We start from the raw sequence: 21,926 nt of genomic DNA, 5'->3' as shown, positions 1-21,926 counted from the left end.
CATCCTATTTAAAGAACATTTAAATTTGCTTTTTGTTCCAACAACCCAGCCTACACTGAAATTCTAGAACACTTACCTCTTCTACTATCTCTCTTCATCTTATTTGGATCTTCATAGTCCCCCACCCAATTATATTCCACTGGCATAGAAATAGGTCGTAGCTTGCCTAAACACAGAGAACAAAATTCACATCACATTGTTTTTCTTCCCCATGTCCGCTTAAACTTACACTAATTTTTAGCTACAGTCTGCAAAACACACTCAATCATATGCAACATTATGGTTGGCATTTGTGTAGATGAAAAATGTGTGTGTTTTGAGCCAGAAGGTGAAACTGCCTGTGGCAATTGGCCAGGTGATAATTCAAACATAAAGTACTTTTTGTAAATAAAAAAAGAACAGCCTAGGTTCGCTCTCTAGGAGCTCCAGACTTTGAGGGTGGTCCTTTACAAAGAGGATCATTATTTTAGTGAATTTACTTCATTTTCAGTAACTGGATCTCCATCTTATTCCCCAATGCCCTTGTGTCTATATCTTGATAGCCAATCTCCGAGATAGTAGCCCCTTGTGTTTAACTTGCATTCCAGGACATTAACCCATTGTTTCATGTTGGGACACCACAGTGCTAACTTCCCATCTTCACTGCCTCCTAACTCCGAATACTTTCTGGATACTAACTCCTAATATTTTTTGGATACTCTCATGCTTCAGCAATATACCTATTCAGCAAATAGGTTCTCTTTTGATGCTTATAGCTGGGTCTGCCCCAAGCTTCTCTTTTGTTACTGTGAACAAGCAATTTTAGTTTCCAGGTCCAAGTATTCACTGCTTTGGCCTGTCACATTTCCCTCTGGATCTGTATTCTTACTAATCAACATTTTACTTTAGCAAGAAGAACTTATGTCATAGACTTCAAGGATATCTCTTTGGTGAGGCTACAGTGTATTACTTTTGATCAACTTGAAATCCTGAAGCATAAAACAGCCAAAAATATTATACAAAAGTTAAAGATGATACCTAGCACAATGCGTGGCATACAATAGCTGCTTAATAAATCTTGAATGGATAAAGCAAAGAACCACACAGGCTTGGATAATAATGATGATGATAATTATGATAATCGTGATAATGATACTAATACATATATCATTTACCATATGTCACATAATGTCTAAGGGTTTTATAAGTACTAAATTGTTTAATTCTCGTAATTATGAGAAATCTATATTGTTATCCTCATTTTACTAGATAAATAAACTGAGATAGGTAATGTAACTTGCTCAAGGACACACAGTTGGTAAGTATGTAGCACCAGGGTTCAATCTCAGGCACTCAAGTACCACTTCTGTCTTAATTCTTGGTGACTTGAATATTCAGTTTCCGATAATCTGGCCTCAGTTTCTTGAGGGTTTCTCACCTACCCATTCCTGTAGTCACATACTTAAAATTAATCTTGTCATCTGCAAAGGTTGTAATCCCTCCCCGTATCCCACTTTCCAACTACAGCCTTCTACATTGCTAGTATACCCCTATAGAACTCCAATGATCCTTCCTCCTTTAATCACAAATCTTCCCACCTTCCAAAACTTCCAGGTCACCGCATGTCTTCTTCATTTCCCTTCTTGTGCAGCTAAATTTCATAATCAATTACTATAACCATTCCATGTATTTAAAAACATTCTACTAGAAGACTTCTAATTCTGTCCTTAAGGAAATGTGCTAACCTTATGGCTTTTTATTATGTACACTGATACAGTTTACTTAGTATATTTTGCTAAGCTCTTTGAAAATCTGACAATGAACTAGACAGGGGAAAATTATTAATGAGCAAAAAAAGGGCAGTGTTAATTTAATGGCTTCCTTTCAAGATGTGCAAACCACTTTATAAACAACCACCTAAGATTCTAAAATTCTCGTGGAGTAGATCTTTACACTTTGGCAGAGGAAATTTGGGTGAGTTGATGCAGGTTCATATACCCTGCCCAATGAGGGGAGGGGTGAAGGTTTTAGGAAAGGTCTCCTTTTTCCATGTCTATTCAACTTCTTTGCAGAATTAGTCCTCTAGATTTTCAATGTTGTGCGTGTTGTATTTTCAAACATTTCTTTAGAATCTGGTTTTTAAAATAAAACCAGATTTTTCAGCAGTTAACAGCTCTAACACTGTTTCCACATATCACCAAGAATATCCTTGAAAAGTGAGCTATTCAATAAATAAGCCATTTTTTTTACTTGCTCTATATGTTACGTACACATATCTACATATATAAACTAATTGGATACTTTTTGAAGAATCGATTGGTTGTTTGGACTCAAACATGTGAAACGTGCACAAAAAGAACAAGAAACATTTCACACAGAACATGAAATACATAAGTGTGTTCATTGTATTTAGGTCTCTCTTCTCTGAGATTTTCATGGATCTAAGGTATTGAGGCATGTAATTCAGACTTTGATATGTCTGTTTATGTCATTAACTATAGGAAAAATTTGTAGAAGTTTTAAAAACTGACTTTTCATGGGATAAACAGAAGTATGCCATACTACTAATACAAAATTGAGGAAAATATATTGAATTAGACAAAAAAATGACATAAGAAGCTTTTAAAAATATGTATTTTATTGACGATGCTATTATAGTTGTCCCATTTTTCCCCCTTTATTCCCCTCCATCCTACAACCCCTCCCTCCAGCATTCCCCCCATCTTAGTTCATGTCTGTGGGTCGTACACATAAGTTTTTTGGCTTCTCCATTTCCTATATTACCCTTAACCTCCTCCTGTCTCTTTTGTACCTACTATTTATGCTTCTTATTCCCTGTGCCTTTCCCCCATTCTTCCCCGTTCCCCTCCCTTCTGATCCCCATTTCTGTGATTCTGTTCCTCTTCTAGTTGTTTGCTTAGTTGGTTTTTGTTTCTGTTTTTGTTTTTTTTAGGTTCAGCTGTTGATAGTTGTGAGTTTGTTGTCATGTTACTCTGCACAGTTTTTGACCTTCTTCCTTTTCTTAGATAAGTCCCTTTAACATTTCATATAGTAAGGGCTTGGTGATGATGAACTCCTTTAACTTTACCTTATCTAGGAAGCACTTTATCTGCCCTTCCATTCTAAATGATGGCTTTGCTGAATAGAGTCATCTTGGATGGAGGTCCTTACCTTTCATGACTTTGAATACTTCTTTCCAGCCCCTTCTTGCCTGCCAGGTTTCTTTGGAGAAATCAGCTGATAGCCTTATGGGAACTCCTTCATAGGTAACTGTCTCCTTTTCTCTTGCTGCTTTTAAGATTCTCTCCTTATCTTTAATCTTGGGTAATGTACTTATGATGTGCCTTCACGTGTGCTTCCTTGGGTCCAACTTCTTTGGGACTCTGAGCTTCCTGGATCTCCTGGAAGTCTATTTCCTTCGCCAGATTTGGGAAGTTCTCCTTCATTATTTTCTCAAATCAGTTTTCAATTTCTTGCTCTTCTTCTTCTCCTTCTGGCACCCGTATGATTCAGATGTTGGAAAATTTAAAGTTGTCCCAAAGGTTCCTAAGCCTCTCCTCATGTTTTTGAATTCTTGTTTCTTCACTCTGTTCTGGCTGAACGCTTATCTCTTCCTTCTGCTCCAAATTGTTGATTTGAGTCCTGCTTTCCTTCCCTTCACTGTTGGTTCCCTGTGTATTTTTCTGTATTTCACTTTGCATAGCCTTCACTTTTCCCTCCATTTTGTGACCATACTCAACCAATTCTGTGAGCATCCCGATTACCAGTGTTTTGAACTGTGCATCTGATAGGTTGGCTATCTCTTCATTGCTTATTTCTATTTTTGGAGCTTTGATATGTTCTTTCATTCGGGCCATATTTCTTTGCCTCAGCACGCCTGTTACATTGGAAGGGGTGGAGCCTTAGGTATCCACCAGGGCGGGGCAACCCAGGTCACTGTGTTGTAATACTGTATGTGGAGGAGGGGTCTGAGAGGGAACAATGCTCTTGGCTGGGCTCTCCGCAGGCATTCAGTCACTTCCCCCACTACCCATATGCAAATTGGGCCCTTCTGGTGCTGACTCCCGGGTGGGTGAGTTTGTGTACATTCTAGGACCCTGGGGGGCTCTCCAACAAACTCTCCTGTGAGGCTGGGAGTTTCTCCTGCCGTGGCAACCCCCACAGATTTTTACAGCCATAAGTTTCAAGGCTTTCTTTTCCTGCACTGGAGCCCTGGATTGCACAGTCTGTCTCACTCTCCAGCTGATCCTCCCGGTTTATCTGCACACAAATGTGGGACCACTCCACCTGCCAGCCACCACCTTGCCTGCCTGGTCCTCCCACCACCACCTTGCCACACATCCTCTCTTCCCTGGCTGCCTGTCTCTGCCCCTCCTGCGGATCTGGATGAATGTTCCTTGGCTGTCAAACTTCCATACAGTTCAATTTTCTGGCAGTTCTGGTTATTTTTTGTTTTTAAATTTGTTGTCCTTTTTTCGGTTGTGTGAGGAGGCAACGTGTATCTACCTATATCTCCATCTTGGCTGGAAGTCTTGACATAAGAAGTTTTAGTTAAAGTTTACTGTTGGAGGACATCAAGTTTTTACCTTTACTAGTTATAAAGTTACGAATTTAGCAATGTAAATAAAAGTGTTTAAAAAAGTACATATTTGTTTAGTTATAACAAATAATATTGCTTATAAGTATTGCCCCTTTTATATATTTTTCATTGTAATACAATGTCAAAACAAACTTAATAATACAGTTAAAGTAATAGCATCAGTACCATTCTGATATAAATAGCAGTCATTGGCAAATTAAAAAATAGACAATGGCTTAAAATATATCTAATACCAAATATACAGATCTTTGCAGCTTAGAAATGTGTGCTACTACATGTATTTAGTAGCATTTTAATTTCATAAGATAGCAAAGTTCAAATGGAAAAATGAACTTTATGGTTTGATGTTGTAGTACTGTTGGTAAAAAAAAGAGTAGTATAAGAATTACTGTTAGATTTAAATCAAGTATACAATATCATTAACACATGCTAAGTGTATTTAAGACTCATTAAATTAAATACATGTGACTCATTCCTATTTAAATATACATAATTTAATAATATATCTCTGAAAAGTAATTTGGAAAATTTAAAGATGTCTCTTTAGGTAGTAACACTAATTCATGATGAAAATTTATAATAGTCAAGAGCATAGTAAAAAATAAAGGTAAGGCCCCATTTAAAATTTTGCTGACCATTTCCTCTTAAAGTAATTTTTTTATTCCTCTAAGCATAAAACATTTATTAACTGTTGAATTCATTTGATGACCTACCATAAGCCTTGTGATATCTCTGTGCTAGTGCCTCATAGTTAAACTATTATTTTGTTACTTGGCTTTTCATATCTGTTGCACATCTGCAGCTTTCTAACTGGGATCTCCACAGAGGCAGGAATTGTGTGCTGTTTTTCTTACTGTATCCTAACAAATGCAGTAGGGGTCAGAGATGAGTATTTCTTGATTTTGTTTGAATTTTATTCTGATATTGATGGCAAGTAGCTTCTTTATTATGAACTATATACAAGGTTGGGAAAAAGTAGGTTTACAGTTGTTTCTATGGAAAATAATATAATAATAAATAATATAAAGAATAATACAAGAATAAATTCTGTGTTTCACGTACTCACAACTTTAAACCTACTTTTCCCCACCTTGTATAGCTGCAATTAAACACAAATAGAATACTAAATGTAATTTTAAGAATTTTGACAATGATGGAGTACCTTATAATGATCTATCTAAAAATACTGTTTTAATATGTAGTTACTATGTTTTAATACTAGTATACATAATTGCTTGAAAATAAACATTTCCTTAGATAATAAAGTATCTTTGGTGCTATTGCAAATGCTACAATTCCCTTCAGCACATGTAATTGCTCACTCTCCTGAGCTCCCTTAGCTCTTTCCTAGTGCCTTTGCTATATATGATCCTGATTATACTGTATTGTATCTGTTTATAGGTTTTTCTACTTTTTTGGCAGAAACCAGGTCTTATATCTTTGTTATGAATGTTCCTGGCAAACTGCTCTGACCCAGAGCAGTTATCCACTAAATTTATTTTGAATGCCTCAATGGAAAGATGCTAGACATTAGAGATATCCTAAATACTAGGTTGTTCGCTGGATCCTCATCCTTCTTACCTACTTAAGGACACATCTTGAGCAATCTTCCCTTCTTTCTTCTGCAGCATCAATTTTTCCCTTTCTACCCAATGATGCCCATTAGCATACAAACATGTTGCAATTTCTCCTATCTTAAAAACAAACAAGTCTCTTCATCTCCAAACTACCGCCCAACTACCACTGTATTTCTTTGCTTACTTTTACAGAAAAATGCCTAAAAGTGTTATTTATATTCTCAGTCTCCTTCCTCTTCTCCTCCTCTTTTTTCTACATTTATTAAGGTATGATTGACAAAAATGTCACATATTAAGGTTGTACATGATTTTTAAGGTACACAATGTGATTTTATACACATACACAAACACATTGTGAAATGATTACCACAATGAGCACCTCATCTCATATAGGTATCTTTTTTTGGTGTGTGTATATGTGTAGTGAGAACACTTAATTTTTACTCTCTAAGCAAATTTCAAGTATACAATAGAAGGCATTATGGAGGTTCCTAAAAATTAAAAGTAGAACTATCATGTGACCCAGCAATCCTACTTCTAGGTATATGTCCAAGGGAAATGAAATTAGTATCTCAAAGAAATATCTGCACTCCTATGTTCATTGCAGCATTATTCACAATAGCTAAGATATGCGAACAACCTAAGTATCCATTAATGTATGAATGGTTAAAGAAAATATGGCATACAGAAATAATGGAATGGTATTCAGCCAAAAAGAATGGAATCCTGCCATTTTTGACAAAATGGAAGACCCTGAAGTACATTATTTTAGGTGAAACAAGCCTGATACAGAAGGACAAATGCTATATGAGCTCACTTATATGTGGAATCTCCTCCTCCTCCTCCAGTTAAGCTCTATTCCTCCTAACTTCACCAGAAGGGTTACTGTCAAGGTCACTAGTGCCTCCATGTTGCTAAACCAGCAGACATTTCTCAGAACTCTTGAGTTTGTTTATTTATCTGCAGGATTTGACAGAGAATTACTTCCTTCTTGGAACACTTTCTTAATCGGGCACCCAGGACACTGTCTTCCTTTGCTTCTTCTGTCCTCTTCCTAAATTCACACGCATCCTTCAGAGCTAAGTAAAAATGTCATTTCCCCAGGGACTCTCTCCTTGACCTCTTATTCTACATTGGGTTTCTCTCTATTTGCTCTCAATGTAGTTTTCCTTCATAGCATGCCAGTTGTAATAAAAAAAAGTATATATTAAATTAGTTGCTTAATTTCACAAGGGGAGAGAAACTTCTATGTTGTCTGCTGTGGTATCTCCAGCACTTAGTGTAGTGTCTTAAACATAGCAACCATTCAATATTTGTTGAATTATTACTCGTTAAGAAAGTAAACAGAGAATCTTCCTCATACAATGGACTCCAAAAAGTGCAAGATGCTGCCAGTTTCTATTTTCATAGTTTCCTTCTCCTGCTTTCCTGTCAACTTTCTGTTCTCCTCCTTCTAACTTTCCCTTCCCTTCCTCTCCCTCCCTCCCTTACTTCTAAGGTAGCATGTCAAACTGACCAACCCCCTACATTTTTTTTCTAACAAATTGAGCCTTAGAAAGCTGTTTGAAAGCAAGTCAGAACTACGTGAAATGCCTCCTGATTTCTTACGTAGAAACATTCCTTTATTAAGCTACCTATGACATTTGTTGAACACTACTGAATTGCTGCCTTTTTCAATAGTATCCTTTTTAAAAACTCTCTCCCAAAACATGGTAAAATCATTAGGTTTCAGGGCGATAAACAGTACCTTAGAAACAATCTTTTCTTTTACAGTTGCCAAAGGTCGAAAAAGACTGCAGAGAAATTTCTTAAGTCTGACATATCCTTTAATGCTCACAAAAAAAGCTTTCTCTACAGTCTAAGAAGAAAAAATATATACACATATGCACATATACACATCTGTTCTGAATAATTTAGCCAATATTTTGATGAAAATGAGTGTAGTAAGGAATGTTAAGCTATAAGCATGCCACATACACCCATCAAACTTCCCACATTCCAGACAGAAAAATTACTTTCAGATGGTTGACTGCATTTCTAGGAAAACATCCCAAGGTTATTTAAGGTAGAGAACCACACATTTAAAGAAGAATAAGGCTGAATTAAATGGAAAGTCAGTTTTTTTTAAGGATAAAGGCAACAGGAAACGTATCTTGAATTAATAAATTAAGTAAGAATGGGCAGTTTTGATCTTTATGGACATATTTTTAAAACTTCTACAAGTTTGTGAATTTTCCTATTGCTTTCTAAAAGTGTTCTAGACTTTAAAAGAGAAGTAACATAAAAAATTGTTGAATGGGAAAATTTTGAACTGCATCAGAAATTAAATGGACCTGGAGAACATCATGCTAAGTGAAATAAGCCAGTCAGAGAAAGATGAGTACCATATGATCTCACTTATATATGGAATCTGATGAACACAATAAACTAACAAATAAAATAGAAACAGACTCATGGAGAACATATTGACAGCTGTCAGGGTGGAGGGAGTTGCAGAGCTGGGTGAAAAAGGTGAAGGGATTAGGCAAAAAAACAAAAACAAAACTCATAGGAACAGACAACAGCATGGTGATTACCACAGAGGAAGAGGGGGGGGTGAGGTATAAGAGGATGTAGAGGGGATAAATGGTGATGGAAGGAGACTTGAGTTGGGGTGCTGAACACACAATGCAATATACAGATGATGTATTACAGAGCTATATACATGAAACCTGTGTAATTTTATTAACTAATGTCACCCCGATAAATTCAATAACAAATTCAATAATTATATGGAACTTTTAATATTTGATTCCATGACTAATTATATTTCGAACCAACATACCTTTTGTAAAAACTCTACCAAGAGAACAAATCTGCAACACATATTGTAGTATGGAAAGAAGTTTTTCTTAGCTGAAATATTGCCACTATGCATAGAAATAATTCTACGTTAGAGGGCTGTAGGAGGACTGAGAAGGATTCAGATGATTTAAATACCATCTAAGCTTGGCAAAAGAGTTCAAGGTCTGCCTCTAAGTGGGTGATAAAATGAGCCATGCTAATGTACTTTCGCCTCTTGCTGTGCTCAGCAATAGATGTGGGCAGGAAAGAGGACAGGGGCATGTAAATATTATTTGGCTAAAAACATCCTCTTTTCAAGTTAGATAACTACAAGTTAAAGCAATCTGTTTTTAAAAAATCTTAGTAAAGCAGTGTTTTGAAAATCTTATCAACATATGGAAGATAGTCACCCTTTCTCATGAAAAGTAAAAAAGACAAGGATTAAGACCATTAGCTGAAGACTCTCAATTGAAATAAACAAAATGACCTCTTGTAATAACTTTATAATTCCTTTCACAGATTTTTGTCTTTGGGATCATGCTAGTCAGTGAAGCTAGCAAGAATGGTAGAGATGAAAAACTTAAGGCACACCAAAGTTAATTTCTCAGGATTTAACTGATAATCAGTGTTGGAGTCAGCCCATGAATAAACAGATTTCCAACTTTCTCTCCTAGTGCTCTGTTTACTACATCGGTTTAACTTGGTGATTAATTCAAGACCATTGCATTTACAGAAAAATCCAATTCATTTTCCTTCAAAAATAATTATATGACACGTATGATTACTGGTTGTATTTTTTTTTTTCTGTTTAAGTGTCCTCCTAGTCAGTTTGCAACTCTTGCAAAAAAAATTCTTAAAGGCTAGCTGCATAGCTCACGGAGGATTAGAACATAAACTATGGATGTAACTTTGTATTTGTTGTCCATCCCTTAACAAAGATGGTAAACAAGTTGGTTTGACATGATGTGTTACTTCTAAAATGACAATAGGTTGTCATACGTATACTTTTAAATGGCTGTATATTGTTTTAATTATTTGTTCTAAAGTCTTCAGTCATTAAGGTAATCAGTGTGCAATTTTTAGTCACCTCCTCTTTAACAAGATTAGATGTAACACCTGACATTTCCTATCCTCGGGGTAGGAAAAGAGATAATTTTTCCATGATTTCTGGCGAATTGTTTTGTAGTAGTGATACCAGTAGTTCTACAAGGAGCCTGGGGTATAGAACACCATGCACGAATTCTTCCAGTTAGTATTTATTACTTTAGTTGGGACTTTTATCATAAATAAGATTTACTCTAGAAAATTGCTTTTCTGCAAGATAAAGTGAAGATGACATTTAACAAACTGTCTGTTGGGGCAGGATTCAATTTAAGAATAGACATTTCTCCAAACGCTTATCAGTAAGACAGTTGATTGGAACTTGAAATACAAAGAAAATTTATCATTGGTATATGGGTCTTTAAAAGAAGCTGCAAAACTCTATTTCAGCATTTTCCAAAATATATTCCCTCAAGCATTAGTTCCATTGAAAGGCTAATAAGTATTTTATGACTAAAACCAAAAAAGATTCGATGTACAAATACATTTGGGAAACAATAAGTTAACCCAAATTCAATAAGGCTTTCAAATCTTTTAGTATGCTAGTGTGCACTTATTAATCTCCAAGAGGGGGATAAAATATGCACAGCTTCTCAGTCTTATTTAACCACACAATCTCTTTCTTTCACAAAGATTCACTTTCAGAATTAGTAATCTGAAGAACATATTAGGAAAATGCTGGTTTATTTATACCACATTGTGCTTTGAGAGCTAACATTAACTACTCCATTGAAATTTTACCTAGCTGCCATTTATTACATTTTTTCCATAGAGTAAAATGTATTCTGATTTCCCCTGGGACAATGGGTCCCCTCCTGTTTCAGGGTTTGTAATGATTAGGTTTTCTATTGCAGAGCAGGGTAGGTCATCCCAGACACTTACAACCTTATACTACTTCTGCCCAGGGAATATGCTAAGTGTGAATACAAACGGGTCTATCTTCTAGGGCAATAATTTCCTGGATTCTTTGAATAAAAACAGAAGGGCAACTGGCCCTGTGTCATACAAGGGCTCTTTAATTTTCTAGTCATATTGACCTGTGTCTGTATTCAATTTGTCTGCACTTTATTCTTCTTAAATTAGCTAGGATTTCTCAAGAGCAGCACCATTTTGGATTGAATCATTCTTTATTGTTGGGAGCTGTCTTGTGTATTGTAGGATATTTAAATGACATCCTGGGCCTCTACCCACTAGATGCTAGCAGCACCTCCACCCCCAGTTATGGTAACTACAAATGTCCTTGAAAATTGCCAAATGTGCTCTAGGGGGCAACAGTAACCCCTGTTGAAAGCCACTGAGTGAGATTATTCCTATTCTTGGCTTTCCCATTTTGTCTTTAAGGGAAACACTATTTCACCTAGTTCATATCTTTCTGTTGATTAATTTATTTGAAGAGTTTCTATTTTCCTCTGATAGCTGCATTGGCTTTGTTGATTTGGCTTGCTAATATTTACACTTTGTCCACATATAATACTCTGGAACTTTATTAAAGGTTCTTTTTCCCCCCCTTTATCTGTTTATTACCTAGTGTCATCAATTTTTTTTCACGGTGATCTCTTCTTGCCACGTGTCATTTCTTTGAGGGACTCCAACTATTTTATTTATATTACATATTATTCTTTCTCCTCCTATCTCTTTTTAGCAACTAATCTTAAACTTGAACAACATGTAGGGTCTGAATTGTTCTCAGAATTCTGATGCCATAAGGCTATAATAAGGCCCTTCTGCCGAGCATATGAGCTAGTAATTTCCAAAATGGAACTTAAAAAGAAAGACTTGTAGCAAGGCAGTTTCTAGTTTTATTAGCTGTCTGAATGCCCTTCTTTCTACTTTTCCAAACCAAATCAAAGAAAGAAATGAACCCTATTCATATTTTGAATGGCTAGTTATTTGGTAGGTAGAGAGACCAAAACAAAGGGCTACTTATAGAGCTTTGTCCTTTACTAATCTCTTCCGTAGGAGAGGATGAGATGTTAATTTGATTCATCAACATTTGGTAATCTTTTACACATTTTTATTTATGAGCAGCAGTAATTTATTATGGCATTTAGGCATCATTTCTTGAGTGCTTTCTATGAGGCAAGAACAGTGCTAAGTATTTCACATACATTATATCTCATTTAATCCTCATAAAAACACTATTAGTAGTATTGCCATCCCATTTTACAGATAAGGAAACAAAAACATAATGAGGTTAAGGCTCAAGTTCAAGGACAATCAGTTATTAAAGGCCAAGCTGTGACACCAAATTCAGGTCTATGTGACCTCAAAACTCATGCTCTGCTATTTCTATCAGTAAAATTTCACAAATTAAGAAAGAGTGCCTTCCCTAGGTGGTTACTCTAATTTTTACATTAGGAACAGACTATTTTCTGTTTCTATGCCAAAATATTGCTGAACTACTTTTCCATCAAATACATGGTCCCTTGTCACCATCAGCTAGATGTTCAAAATTATTTTGTGAAGCTAACCAACATGCAGTCTTTATGAGATATGATAAATAAGTAAAAAAGAATATAATTCCTATAAGTATAGTACACATCTCCTATTTCTGCATTTATGATTCACTAATTTATATTTCTATGGTTAGTTCTGCTTTGGAAGTAGTATATTTTACTTGAATACAGAAATTTTCTGTGGTTAGAATCCTATTTTCTCTTCAGCATAACTGATAAATGACAGCTGAACTTTTACCTAGTAAGGAGGGTATTTTATATTAAAAAGTCACAGGAAAGAGAGTGGGCTTGTATCAGAGATAAATAAGTGTGAATGTATTACATATACTTGATACTTTAAGAAATATTTGAAACAATACTATTAATTATAATTTAACTGCCCAAAAGGTAGAATGAAGTTGTAAGACAAAAAGAAAGGAGTTTTGACTGATGTGGCTCAGTGGGTTAGGCACTGGTCTGCAGACTGAAAGGTTGTTGGTTCGATTCCCAGTCAGGGCACATGCCTGGGTTGCAGGTCAGGTCCCTGGGGGTGGGCAAGAGGCAATCGATTGATACTTCTCTTGCACGTCAATGTTTCTCTTTCTCCCTCTTCCTTCCCTCCTTCCTTCCTTCCTTCCTTCCTTCCTTCCTTCCTTCCTTCCTTCCTTCCTTCCTTCCTTCCTTCCTTCCTTCCTTCCTTCCTTCCTTCTTTCCTCCCTCCCTCCCTCCCTCCCTCCCTCCTGCCTCCCTGCCTCCCTCCCTTCCTTTCTCCCTTCTCTTCTCTCTAAAAATAAATAAATATTTTTTTTAAAGAGAAGACATTGGTGTATGATAATATAACCTGGAACCTACAGAAATATCCTCACCTCACACAGATAAAATTCAGTTTACAGTGTCATTGCCCATGGGACCTCCATATGTTGCTGTAAGTCATTTCAAGCCATTTGCTAGTCATGCGGAAAGAAGGGGCATAATAGTACATGATTTTTGAGTGGAAAGTGTTCAGGTATAATATTACAGAAATTAACTGTTCTCAATGCACAATGTGCACAAGTAACATTTACGAGGAGCATTTCTAAAATGCTAACTTTCTGCCTGGCTGGATAGCTCAGTTGGTCAGAGCATCATCCTGATACCTCAAGGTCCCCAATCAGGGCACATACAGGAATCAACCAATAAAGACATAAATAAGTGTAACATAAATTGGTGTTCCTCTCCCTCTCCCTCTTTCTCTAAAATCAATAAATAAAAAAATAAAAACATAAAACACTGGCTTCACATACATTCAAGTGTTTCTTTTTGTGAGGTTTTGGATTTTCAATAAATCAGAAAAGGTCTGGATTCCTTCAAACCAATACTATTCTGTGATATTATTGTAAAAAATATGTTTTATTCTTATAAAATATGACTACTCATGGCCACAAAGGGACTCAGCCAACTTTGTCTACCTTTTAGGAGGTTTTTATGCATAGAAAAATGTGCTATGATGGAATAGCAAGGGCAAGGAGTGCCTAAACAATGAAAAGGGAAAGCTGATGGAAATATTACCATACTGAAAAGTTGCCAAGCAACTGATCTCATCAAATTCGAACCTTTGCCTTTGAAAACTGAGCAGATGAAACCAAATAGTTAAAGTGATTTAATGCTATCATTTCCTCTCTTTTTATTGTCACATTAAGGTTTCTTTTTTATTGAACTGTTTATTTTTCCCATCCTATTCTTCAAAGAATTTAAAATGGCTGATATTATTATTAATATTATTTACATGTGGAGATCGTTAAGTTTATTTTCTCCAGCTTTACTGAGGTATAATTGACGAATAAAAATTTATGCATTTAAGGTATACAACGTGATGATTTGATATACGTATCCACCGTGAAATGATTACCACAATCAAGCTATTTAACACATCTATCACTTCATATAGTTATCCTCTTTTTTGTGTGTGTGAGAGCAGTTAAGGTCTATTCTCCTAGCAACATTAAAGTTTCTATGTAATATTAACAATAGCCAAAATAAATATGTAGCACATACTGGGCACTTTCTAGGCAATTTACAATGTGCTATCATTAAATTCTCACAAAACGTCTATGAGGCAGATATTATCATCTTCCCTTAACAAATGAGAAATCTGAGGCTTAGATGGACATCCCTGGGTCATACTGGAGTAATTAGAAGGCAGAAAGGATTATCAAGTATGGCTGATGTGACAGCCAATGCTGGGAACCCCTAATCTAGGTCGCCTCCCCTACTGTATTTCTGTTTCCAGAAATTATTCTCTATATTTTTAGGAGAGTAAAACTTACTTTATGCTCTCTGATTTCAAAAGGAAATAACACATTATTGCTAATTTTACTTCTCGATTTAGCCATCTTTTCCTAAGATCTATCAAGGCCACGTCTATGTAAATGCATATTTATTATAGTGAAAGTAACTACCAAACAACATACACAAGAACATACAAAATCAGACCTAGTTCTTTTTGCTTGAAGTCAAATGTTTGAATTTGGAAAGAGTAATACAATTTTTGGAAATTATCTTCCTACAATTTAGTAAATTATTTTCATCACATTTAGTTAGCTAATACCACTGGGAGAATCAACACATATCCATGGATACTTAATCCAAGCTCTACCACTTACTAGATGGGTAGTTATTTAACCCATCTGTAAAATAAGGATTCCATTCATTTTTACCTCATAGTGTTGTTGTAAAAGTTGAATGGGTTCATGCCTTTTAAGAGCTTACAATAGTTCCTTTTGCTTAGAAAAGCTCAACATTATTTACTTACTTTCTAGAAGGGCCATCCATTGTCTATTGATATTGTACTTATCTAATTGCATAGGGCAAGTAATTTTTCTTTAACTCACTCTTAGCAATAACTAGTGGGTCCATGAAATAAAATGAGAACCTTGGTTAAATAAGGTTTAAAATATACAGGGTGGGGCAAAAGAAGGTTTACAGTTAGGAGTATGTGAAACACAGAGTTTACTCTTGTATTATTTATTAATTATAGTATTTTCCATACAAACAACTGTAAACCTACTTTTGTTCATCCCTGTATTTTAAATTTAAAATACATTTTAAATCTCATAATTAGGATAGTTTCAAGTATTTTTCTTTACATTTGTTTCTTTGTCACTTTGTCTAATAACAGAGCTTCCCTAAACATTTTTATGTTATATAGCTTACTTTAAAATATGAACATACTAAGAGAATATAGTAAGTGCATATATATTTAAACAAAAGCACATATTAGGCACTATATAGTGTTTCTCCTTTGCTTCTCAAAATCCTATCTAGACTCTTATAATCTTAATTCTAAAACTCTTTGAGAAATATGGGAAGTTAACATTGTATTAAGAGTAATGATGACTAAGTTTACATATTCATGATAAGAGTATTTATGGCTAAGAACTAAGTTGAACATTGTAAGACTAAAGGACTTATATATTGCATTTTCAGGCATCATGCAAGTACTAACAAGTTAAGTTACTGTCATTTCTAGAAAATATCAATTGTGAACTCTTTTTGTAGGTTTTTTTCTGCAATATATTTCAGCAGGATCATGTATTTTCATTTTTATTATTTTTAAATCCAAGAGAACTTTCTCAGACTTGGGGGGGTCCATGTTAATGGGACCACTTTATGGGTTAAAGAAGTTGTCACCAATTGTTGCTTATGAAAATCTGAAGTTGTTTGTATTAGGGATTTTAACATCTGGGCTGAGATTTATATGAACTCTCAGATAGCAGACCTAGGTTTGAGAAGATGTCAGTATTTGGTAGGAATAAGTAGCATTTAGAAACCCTGCATGATGACTATTCATACTTTAAAACCAGCATAAATGCTACTTCATTTATGTGATTTCCCAGGCTGACTCTAGGGCTTCAGCTCCTGGGCTACTACAGAAGTTTGTTTATACATTCCTACTTACCTGAAGTGACTACAATGCATCTCTTTGTTTTCTTCACTCTGGGTTATGACTGCCTTTTTAGGGAAGACTTATGTTTTATTCACCTTTGCATCCCCAGTGCCTGGCTGATTTTATGTACACAAAAAATATTAGCTGAATGAGGTAACAAATGAACTAATCTTTGCAAAAATTATGGTCCTAATTCATGTGTGTGACACATTTTATTACTTAAGATCTGATTTTTTAAGAGGCAAATACATTAAACTGCTTGTTACCTGTAATGACCTTGAGGATGTGCCAGGAAGTCTCTACTGAAGTATCTATAAATATCTCCATTGAAGGTTAAGATTATATTTCAGGTTCAAAGGTTAAAAAAATACTTTCAGGATCAAAAGTAAAAGAACTATTATTTTTACTTCTTTATCCCTCTTTCAAGCATATATACATTTCTTTTCTCCTAAGTTGTTTAGAAAATATATGAAATATCTGTAGGATATCTACATTTTCTAAAATTTAATGGAATTCTATTGTATTGGGAGAAATATGATTTGTTTAGACTGTAGCATAAAGGGAGTAACACTTTTTTATAAAGCTATCAGTAATCAACTTTACCTGGTGACTACAAGTGCCTCCTAAATTAAACATTCTTATCTTTTTAACATAAGTAGAAAGTAGCCAGAATATTCTGGAACATAAAAAAAGAAGAGTCGATATATATCAGTGACTGCGTAATAACATGTATTCAATAAGTACTTGTGGAATGAATGAATAAAAATAAATATCTTATGTGATGGGACAGGGGTAGGGATAATAAAGATGGCAGGCTTCTATACAGCAAAGGTTTAAAATATAGTGGGCGAAAAAAGCAAAGCTGCAAATACATTCAAATTATGACAATTCAAAATAAGTGCCACCAGAGTAGAATAATTGAGAAGTTATGCTACAAATTATCATTGCTTATCCTTATGACAGAAAAGCACATGCACAGAGAATAACACAAAGGAAGATAAGCATGGTTCCTATTCTTCAAAATACTTTTGAGCAAATCTTTTCATACATAATTATTATTGAAGAGCTGTAAGGAAATAGAGCATGTGTACTAAGGTAAGTGATGGCCAATCCTTTCGGACCAAGGGGGAAGGCGTTTGGCCATGGTGTACAAGTAAGCAAGACAGGTGGAAAGAGAAAGTTACAAATAACTTTCCTCCTGCTCAGCTCCCACTGATTAAGTCTGGACTAACTAGCAAGGATCATGTCCTTCCCCAAGTATAAGCTCCTCACTAAAAATGATTAGTTTGAAAACTAGAAAGGGAGCAGTATAGACTTTCAATTAAATCTATTCATTGTTGCAATCGAACAAGAGACTTTACTACTTTAACTTTAGGTAACTTTCTCTGCCAATATTTCAGATATACTATATCAATTTTAAATGTTTGTGGCTGGGTCACTTTCTTGATCATGAATGCAAAAATAGGACTCAGAGCTAAAAACACCCTAGCGACATGGTCACTCTAGGTCTATCTTTACTTTAAATACAGTATGTCCTTCCTGTTTAAAATCTACTTCCACTCAAGTCTTGCAACTTCTTCAAAAAATAAGTTTTCTGGGAAAAGCCAATCTAAAGATTTTTTTAATCCCAGAAGAATAAAGAGATAATTTTATTTTAAATAAGCCATGTTAACAGTAGGTTTTCATTTTTAAAAAAGGAAAAAAACCTTGAATTATTTCAATTTGTCAATATCTGACATACAAAAATTATATGTGACTCATAAAGGTTTCCATACATCATTACTGAGCTGAAATTCTGCCTAGTGTACTTGCTTACCTTTGGAAAATATAGAATAATTTTAACTGCATACCTCACATTGCTGAGATTTCACTTAGAAGCACATGACAAACACAGATCAATTATAAAATACAAAGGTATCAAGTAATTTTTATAACTCAAAAGCCTATGAAAAGAAATTGAGATTCCCATTCCAGACATGTTCTTAGGTCAACTTAAGAACTCTTACCATAAGTCGGGGTGCTTTCTCGTCTTCCTTGACTACTTGATCTTCCTTTTTCATATTCATAACAATACAAGACAGTATCTTCCTCAACAATATTAAACCTCTTTCGATATTCCTGATCCAGAAACGAATTTGGTGATTCAGATCCCTTATGAACCGGCTTGCCCACCATATGTCCTCTGAGGTCTTCACAAGGAAGGTTTCCTTTTTCATCCCTAAAGAAAGGGCGAAGAAAGATGTAGGAAGGTGTTAGGGTGGTAGAATGCCTGAGAGAGTCTAAAATAGTAATAATATCCTTCCCATGCAATATGTCTTCTCATCTTTCCAAACTTGGAGGTTGAGAGAGCAATTTTTAACTATTCCTATTCTGTAGGAAAAAAGATGCGGAGGCTCAGAGAGGTTAAATTAATTGCTTAAAGGTCACACAGCTAAGAAATGACAGCTAGACATGGGTCATGGATCTTTTTAACTCCTGCTCTAGTCCATTTTCACTGCACTATGTTATATAAAGGAAATCACCTTAGCATATAAATTGCTTTTAGTGTTCAATACAGTAAGTAAATATTAACAATCTAACTTTCTTTTGGCAGTTTACCTAATTAAATTCATGGTAATATTTGCACTGCTTAAAAACAAACATGTGTTTAAGAACACCTCTGTAAGGACACTGTGGTCATAAGAACCAAATTAATTATAAATAAACTGATATTCTAAGAATGCCAGTTTGTTATTAATTTAAAATAAATCTTAATGCAGAGAATTATTCTCAGTATTTAAACTCCATGTATCTCTTTTAATAGTAAAAATATATATTCACAGAATTCATTCTAACTGGATATATCAAAATTTCCTTACATATCAGCCACATTCCTATAGGAGAGAGTGGGGAAACCTGATAAAATATGGAGTTTAAGAATGGTATTTAAGGTGACGGCAGGTTATGAACCAATGTCACCCCAGTAAGTTTAATTAAAAAGCTAAGTATAAAGCAATGTTTGTGCTATGCTCCTTTCTTTTTGTAAGAAAGATGAAGGGGAAAATTAATGTGAATATACAGTTTTGTTTATATTTTCAAGAGGAAATAATGGAAGGATAAAGCAATACTGATTTCTGTGGGGGAGGAAAGGGGAAATGTGGATAGAGCCGGGATTAAAACATTTGCCTTAATGTATCTTTTCATAAAGTTTTGAATTTGGAGCCATATAAATGTTTTACATAACTGAAATTTAATCAAAAAGAAAAATAAGACGATGGCAAGTTCATCTTTTTCTTCTATAGAATTCTAAAAAGAAAGTTCTCTAATAATTTATGGGATCCCTAAAACTGATCACACAGCCTGGGTGATTGGGCCCATAATGAGTGGTATTTTGATAGAAATATTTCCTTTGGGATTTGTAATACTGAACCTTGTTTATATTATATGTTTCACTGACTAGCTATGACATTTTTGTTAGAAAAGCTTGTCTTTTAGAATAGGACTAGGAATGTAAATGAAATGTTTCTTTTCTCATGGATCATCAACTTTATATCTTCCTAATTCCTGTTTCCAGTTTTACACTAAAGAGTGCTATGAATGCTATCAAATAAAATTTAAATTTATATCAAGCCCAAGACTTGAAATCTTAAATCAACAGATTAAATTCAATTATAATAATACAGATAAAAATAAGAGATTTGTAATCGATATCTTGCACCTTATAAGATGGTGATGAGCTTACAAATCGAAAGTCAATTATAAAATATGAGTTTCAGTTCAGCAAAATATTACACTTCTATACTATACTATACTATACTATATTACACTATACTATAGTCCTATATCTGCATGCAAATATCTAGATCAGGTTTGTCCAAAAGAAGGGAACTATAATCCTAATATTTGAAATATGTAGAAAATAGCAAATAATATTCTCAAGGCTTACTGAATCGGCAAGTTTCCTTATGTATTTAACACATCACAATGTTAACTGCCCATTTACATTGCCATTCACTTAGTTTTTAAAATAAAGCATGCTTATTACCAAATTGTAACTATATAGCTTAGTTCTTAAGCAACCTAAAGAAAATAAATATAAAATCCAGGTAGAATTTTATTTTAAGCTTGCTACATTTTTTTTCTTCACAGATTGCCTGGTACTTTTGTTATTGTTAGCCCTCTATCAAAAGAAATCAACACTGCAATTAGTTTAGAAATAGCCCTAACAAACTCATGGTGCTAGAAGATGATTATACCTATCTATAAATGGGCAGACTTCTCTATCAGGCCTGTGACATAACTGTTAAGGCAGCTTGAGATGAGAGGGTGATTCAACCCTAGTTAATACACTATGTTCTATTTATATGGCTAACCCCTGTGGCCAAAAATTGGAAGGGCTGGTACTACTTACTCTATAATGATATGAAAGAGGGGCCTTATACCAACAAGGAAGATTTATTAAACATGTCTCTATGTAATTCATTTAAATAAAGTTCAATTAAGTAAAGTACAGATATGCCTAAAAAGTATGTAATTATGAATGCTCTTTGGCTGACAGTATAGAATCATTTTTCATGGTTTATATTTGACATATCGAACTACTCTTTTCTCCTTGTTCTTTGGGGGTTTTTTTTTTAGCTCTTTCCCTCATTATTTCTTAAAAAGGGATCTATATTTTATCTGGTTACAGAACTATTTCTACTATTTAAAAATCTGAATTACTATCACTTTGACATGAAAAGCTGAATTTAGAATAATACAGGGTTTGTCAAGAAATCTGTAAATCAGTCACTAATGTTATAATAACTATGCATGAAGCTAGGTGGGTACAAGATTTATGAACAGGATCACTTTGAAAAGTACATAAATGTCTAATAACTATGTTGTACACCTGAAACTACTGTATGGCAACTATAATTTAAAAATAAAAATAAATAAATTAAAAAATAAATCTTAAAAAGTACAAACTGCAGAAAAATGATACATGTATTTCATAAATAAATGTGGGTGCCTGTATTTATATCCACACCATGAGCCCCTGAATAACTCAATGTGTTAATTCATTTTGCTGGAAAAATTTAAAAAACTTTTTCTTAATGTTAACTGTCTATACATGTATGTAATAAATCTGTATTTTTTGCTCTAAAAGGGATTTAATAGAATTGAAAAGTTAGAGTACAGCATTAGTGGACTTTAATGGCTCATTGTAAAATTCATTAAGAGAAATTAGTGCTTGAACTTCACAACTGTGCAAAGACCTATAAATTCTTGATTTTCATTTTAGAAAAAGAAATCTGGTTAAGTATAAAAATTCACTATAGAGTATGATAATGAATCTTTATATAGTCATAAGACATATAATAAAAACTGACAAAAAGATAGCCCTAGCTGGTGTGGCTCAGTGGATTGAACGCCGGCCTGTGAATCAAAGTGGCACTGGTTTGAGTCCCAGTGTACAGCACATGCCTGGGTTGCAGGCCAGGTTCCTAGTAGGGGGCGTGCAAATT

General features: G+C 34.6%; 1 protein-coding gene across 5 annotated transcripts in view; it reads right to left on the bottom strand.

Annotated features, from left to right (window-relative positions):
- Window positions 1–21,926, bottom strand: part of CNKSR2 (connector enhancer of kinase suppressor of Ras 2) — a 269,164-nt gene that overhangs the window by 86,501 nt on the left and 160,737 nt on the right. For 3 of the 5 annotated variants that reach the window (XM_054581133.1, XM_054581135.1, XM_054581137.1), the window contains 2 exons: window positions 18,447–18,658; window positions 77–166 (listed from right to left, as the gene is read on the bottom strand). In XM_054581133.1, the coding sequence (XP_054437108.1) occupies window positions 77–166; window positions 18,447–18,658 (302 nt within the window). The remainder of the gene's footprint in view (window positions 1–76; window positions 167–18,446; window positions 18,659–21,926) is intronic. The other 2 variants (XM_054581134.1, XM_054581136.1) reach the window with 1 other exon arrangement.

Source organism: Pteronotus mesoamericanus, unplaced genomic scaffold, assembly GCF_021234165.1.
Source record: "Pteronotus mesoamericanus isolate MK-2021 breed Mesoamerican mustached bat unplaced genomic scaffold, CSHL_Meso_final contig_65, whole genome shotgun sequence".
Taxonomy (NCBI): Eukaryota; Metazoa; Chordata; class Mammalia; order Chiroptera; family Mormoopidae; genus Pteronotus; species Pteronotus mesoamericanus.
The sequence above is the reverse complement of the archived record's forward strand: the minus strand, read 5'-3'. Positions and strand labels throughout refer to the sequence as shown.